At 37.5% G+C, this 6,000-nt stretch overlaps 1 protein-coding gene across 1 annotated transcript in view; it reads left to right on the top strand.

Moving 5' to 3' along the window:
* The window catches only part of LOC107587171 (glutamate receptor-interacting protein 1-like), a 164,652-nt gene that overhangs the window by 138,176 nt on the left and 20,476 nt on the right, over positions 1–6,000 (top strand). The window contains exons 15-16 of the mRNA XM_016274838.1: positions 3,140–3,209; positions 5,589–5,793. Of these exons, the coding sequence (XP_016130324.1) occupies positions 3,140–3,209; positions 5,589–5,793 (275 nt within the window). The remainder of the gene's footprint in view (positions 1–3,139; positions 3,210–5,588; positions 5,794–6,000) is intronic.

Genomic DNA, 6,000 nt, shown 5'->3' with positions numbered 1-6,000 from the left:
TATATATATATAGAGAGAGAGAGAGAGAGAGAGAGAGAGCAAGAGAGAGAGAACGAGAGAGAGAGAGAGAGAGAAATATATATATATATTACATATATTTCTATTTGTTTACAGAAAAAATACATATTTTGTATTTTCAACAAGATGAAAAATATTATTCATTATTGTTATATTTTTTATTAATTTATTAATTTATTGTTTATTCTTTGAGATATTCCATCATACTAATCAAGTTCTCAAGTTATCAAGCTGTTCTGTCAATTGGAGCTTGCAGGGTTGTTCTCTAACCATAACAACCTAGCACAGAAAACCACTGGGACTGTCTGTTCGCATGCTTGGCATCTCAATGCATAAAGCTTAAAGAACAGATCCCCACAGGGCAGCACAGGACAATTCCCCATCACTGGCAGGCTGTACGGTGCATCAGATTTGATGATGATGAAGCTGTACCACCATCTGGAAGGCATATTAGGTAGAAAAGTGAGCAGGATTAACAAAAGAGTTTATTTTTCTTATTCGAAGTGAAAAAGACACGACCTTCCAGTCTGTCTGTGACGCATTAAACGAACATGAATCACCCCGAGCTCTGACTGAGAGAAAAATGCTCCGACACGTCACTCGAGAAGTTTGATTTCACACCTCCAGATGCTCCTGGTGGAGTAGGGACCATATGACATGTGATTATGCACTCACATCTGTCCCCTGTGCTCCACAATACGACTAGAGCTGCTAAAAAGGTCTGTTTCACACTGATGTAATGGCTGTGGTCCAAATCCTAGAGAGCTGGCAGCATTTATACTATTATATATTTAATAGTTTATTTGTTATGGATGGTGTGACAACTGAGTAGGGGATCCAAATGTGAGCTTTATTAAAGAGTGTACTCGAAACATACAGGGCAAACACCAGCAAACAGCTACATCCAAGGCAAGACAAAAGAGTAATCCAAATAACAGGGAGAAGGTCACGGTTCGTTTGGGCTCAGTTGGAAGAGGTGGGCCAGGGACACGGTTCGGTTGGGCTCGGGCACGGTACGCATGCAGTGTGAGTGCTAACCACGCCAGAGCACGGAACAGATACTGCGCTACTGTCATCATTACGACCACAAACATATTCTATTACTACTACACTACACTTTTCAATTAATTTAATTCAATCAAGTATATTTAGGTTTATAATGGCTCTGGTTCTCACCTTTATTGATGAACAGGAAATGTAGTTTGTGAGTAAAGCTGCAAATTATTTAATTAACGTCAGCTGCCTCCGTAATAATTCTCTGATACATGCAAGTGAAAATCAATGCACAACATAAATTATAAATTAATTATAATTAATTATTCGACAGAATATTAGCAAAAGTGGTTTTCTCCTTTATCTCGTACATGACGTAAGCGTGCTCTGGCCCAGAAAGTTTAGTGCAAGTGTGAGTGCAGGCCAGCAGGGGAGTGGGGGAGGGGGGATAATCGCGCTCGGGCTCGGTTCAAGGCAACCGTGCCTAGTGTGAGTACACCCTAAGAAAACAGGGAAACAAAGATGCACTTAGAATTGTCCACTAACAGCAAAAACAGGACACAGCAATGAGTGTGTGAGAGTGTCCAACTTAAATAGTCTTCCTAATTGCAAACAGGTGTGTGTCTAATCAGATCCTAGGCAGGGGGTTATGGGAAATGGAGTCCGGGATTGAGTGGCAAAGGTATGGGATGCATTGCCCTCTAGAGGAGCACATGGGCACTCCAGCTGGAGATCGTGACATAGTAATATACAGCAATTATTTACTATTATGTATAAAACATAACTACATCTGGATTCATAAAATAGTTAAATATTGGTCATCAAACACTTTATATACTCAATTTATATCGAACACTCAGAGGTTCTGTTAATATAAATTTTAGAAATAAGCAGGTTTGTCATAATTACTGCAGATATCCTAGAGAAAAAAGCTTACAGTACTGTATATGGGGGAGCTTTGAATATTTAATTGGATGATGGGGGAGTCAAAATGGTTAAAAACAACTATCCTGGACTTCCCTAGTGGGGAAAAAAACAGTTTAATCCAAAGCCTAAGCTTATTTGCTGGTCTTAGCTTGTCAGGCTGGTCTGTTGGCTGGTTTTAAATGATTTTTAAACCCACTAAGACAAACAAAAAAAAAAACTCAGAGGTTCTGTTAATATAAATTTTAGAAATAAGCAGGTTTGTCATAATTACTGCAGATATCCTAGAGAAAAAAGCTTACAGTACTGTATATGGGGGAGCTTTGAATATTTAATTGGATGATGGGGGAGTCAAAATGGTTAAAAACAACTATCCTGGACTTCCCTAGTGGGGAAAAAAAACAGTTTAATCCAAAGCCTAAGCTTATTTGCTGGTCTTAGCTTGTCAGGCTGGTCTGTTGGCTGGTTTTAAATGATTTTTAAACCCACTAAGACAAACAAAAAAAATTTTTTCTGCAGAGCTCTTTCTTTATGGTTAAAGACTGTCATTTTTATATATATTCTATTATTTGCTGTATTACTGTCATCCACCTGGCACTGTGGAAAATGTGCATCTCCATTGTCAGTCATTCAAAGTGGCATCTTTTACAGTGTCATGTCATTCTCCAAGCTGGAAAAATGTCAAATAGACAACAAAACCATCAGTTCTGACTTGACTGGACTGACAAGTACTTGTTCATGCTACCAAAAGCAACTAGTTCTGGAGCGGAGAGGCACTACAAGTCAATACAAAGCTCTTGCTGTGTCATCAGATTTTCTCTTTCCAATTTGAAACACTTTTGTCATCAAGGCTGAACCTTTAAAACAGGGGTGTCCAAACTCGGTCCTGGAGGGCCAGTGTCCAGAAGAGTTTAGCTCCAACCCCAATTAAACACACCTGAACCAGATAATCAAGCTCTCACTAGGCATACTAGAAACTTAAAGGCAGGTGTGTTGAGGCAAGTTGGAGCTAAACTCTGCAGGACACCGGCCCTACAGGACCGAGTTTGGGCACCCCTGCTTTAAAAGTATTGTACCTTTAAAAAAAACTTCTAAGCTGTTAACTAAGAATGACTCAGAGTTAGATAATCAGCAGTGTTGGCTACATAAAATGACTGAGGTTTTGCCATTAAACAAGTTTGATTGTTCCCTTCTCTCTTCACAGCTCCTTCCAGTAGGAAGCCCGGAGATGCACTCATCATCTCTGACATAAAGAAAGGCAGCGTGGCGCACAGGTACCGCCTTAAATCATTGTCTTGCACCATATCTCCTTTAAAATGTAATTGTATAGATGTAAATTGTAAAAAATTTAAATTCTATAGAAACACTAATCTCCTGCATAATAACTTGTGCAGTATACAGCCTACCTACACCCACCTGCATCTGACGTTTTGCTATATTAAAGAAAAATACATAATAGATGGATTACATTTTCTACCCAAGTGCACAATGTTTCACTCAATATAACACGCTCTAAAAAAAAAAAACATCCTCTGAACATTTTGACTCAGCATAAGTTAAAAAAATATAATAAAATACAAAAAAGACCGTTGAAAAGCTTGATTGTGCTTGCTTTGAGTTGCCTAACATTACTTATTTTTGTATTTTGTATGGTATATATTATATGCTTCGAAAGTTGGGGACAGTTAGGTTTTTTTTAAAGAAAGTAATACTTTTATTTACCAACACTCTTAAAAATAAAGGTGTCACTGTGAAGAAACTTTTAAGCACCTTTATTTTTAAGAGTGAAGGATGCATTAAATTGATCAAAAGACATTTAATATGTTACAGAATATTTATATTTCAAATAAAAGCTGTTCTTTTGAACTTTCTATTCATCAAATATCAATTTTGGGGGGGGGGAATCCACAAAAAAACAGCACAACTTGCAACATTTATAATAATAAGCACCAAATCAGCATATCAGAATGATTTCTGAAGGATCATGGGACACTGAAGACTGGAATAATGGCTGCTGAAACTTCAGCTTGGCACACTCTCATCCAAATCAGCACTTCACCCGTGCCTTAAATAGCATCGACTAGACCCAAATGGCGAATGTAATGACATCTGCGCACAGAATTGAGCAAGACTATGAGCATATGCTATCTGCATCGACCTGCGAAAGCTTACTTATGCATATAAATGCTAATTTTCTCCAGGCTATAGAGGAGAGCTTCTGATTGAGTGCGGCTGGGAGAACGTGTAACCCTCCATATTGACATAAATCTCAGCGGATGCCCTGAGGAAAGGTGTCGAGTGCAGTTTGACTGCATTGTTGTTGATTGTGAGGTCTATACGGGGCTGTTTGCAGTAAAATCTAATCTAGCTGTACTGAATAGCTTACAATTTTTTTCACTCGTAGCTCGAGGTACAGTACTGTATACAAGTTTCAGGTTGGTAAGATTTTTAATTTATTTGAAAGAAATCTCTTATGTTAGTATGCATCTATTTGATAAAAAACCGGTTAGAATTGTAATATTGTGAAATATTATTACAATTTAAAATAACTGTTTTCTATTTTAATATCTTTTAACATTTTTCTGAATTAAAATTTTCAGAATTTTCAGTTTCATTACTCCAGTCTTCAGTGTCACATGGTCCTTCAGAAATCATCTAACATGCTGATTTAGTGCTCAAGAAACATTTCTTCTTATTATTAATGTTGAAAACAATTAATATTTTTGTAGAAACCTTTATACATTTTTTCAAGATTATTTAATAATTAGAAAGTTCACAAGAATGTATTTACTTTAAGCATTAAGCATTTATTTACTTTCATTTTTGACCAATTTAATTGATCCTTGATTAAAAAATATATATAATTTCTTTGTTAAAAACAGAAATATACGTTCCTTTCTCAAGCTCAACTTTAATTTCTAACAAAGCTGAAAAAAGAAACAAATTCTCCATGGTAATAGTTAGGGTTGTTGGGGGAGGCTTTATACTGGTATAATTACTTTCTTTCAGCACACATACTCTAATTTCCCATGCTTTTACATAATAGAACATATGTTTACTTGATAATTATGCGAGGAGCAAAGAGAATTGGGTTATGAACCTCTGTGTACACAGTGGAGTGGTTAAATACGGGTCTGTCCGTCTCTGTATTTAGATGCCTCCGAGTAAGATGGCCTTGGCACTCGCAGTCTTTCACATCTAGCTCTCCTCTATTTCAGCTCTATTAAAAGAGCCTAAAAATAATTGAGCCATTTAATATCATGAAGTGGTGGAATAATTGTGAATTCAGGCAGGATTAGATCTCGGTGTCTAATCTGAATATAGAACGGCACACAATTATGGCCAATACGATAAAAGTCAGTTGTTGGTTTTTTGTTTTTTTTTCTCGCTTCAGATCTACCTCAGTGCCTCTGGCTGCTCTTTATTCTATACCGTGGTCAATACACTGAATAATGGATGTGTTTTCTTGCAGAATGTGAGCTCAGACTACAATGAAATGAGTGTAAATATCTGCGTAAGGGAGAAAATAACCTTTCCTTCAAAATATCACAAGACGAAATGGAGATGTGTTGCATGGTTGAGGCAATGTTAGTTTAAAAAATCAGAAACATTTATGATTGTAACTGGGGTTTTTTTCTTGTCCTATTTCAAAGGACGGGCACCCTGGAGTTGGGGGATAAGCTTTTGGCAATAGACAACATCCGTCTGGACAACTGCTCCATGGAGGACGCCGTTCAAATCCTACAGCAGTGCGAAGACCTGGTTAAACTCAAGATCCGCAAGGACGAGGACAACTCAGGTACCTCTGAGCCTCTGCAACTACAAACCCCACACGGATTAGCACTAAAAGCCACCATGGCAGAATAGAAGACCTCAGCAAAGACGTCTAATGCAAACGTTTGTTTGCCAGGATCAAGATAAAGAATAAGCTATTAGGACCTGACTGATTAGCTTACTCTAATGTAATCTGGTTTCAAAGATACGGCAAGGACAGAAAAAGGATGAGATGAGAAAAAACATGGCAGCATTATTAGCTATGAATCCCTTAAAGTCCCCCTGTAGTGA

The sequence above is a fragment of the Sinocyclocheilus grahami genome, unplaced genomic scaffold (assembly GCF_001515645.1).
Source record: "Sinocyclocheilus grahami isolate Dianchi unplaced genomic scaffold, SAMN03320097.WGS_v1.1 scaffold90.1, whole genome shotgun sequence".
Taxonomy (NCBI): Eukaryota; Metazoa; Chordata; class Actinopteri; order Cypriniformes; family Cyprinidae; genus Sinocyclocheilus; species Sinocyclocheilus grahami.
The sequence above is the reverse complement of the archived record's forward strand: the minus strand, read 5'-3'. Positions and strand labels throughout refer to the sequence as shown.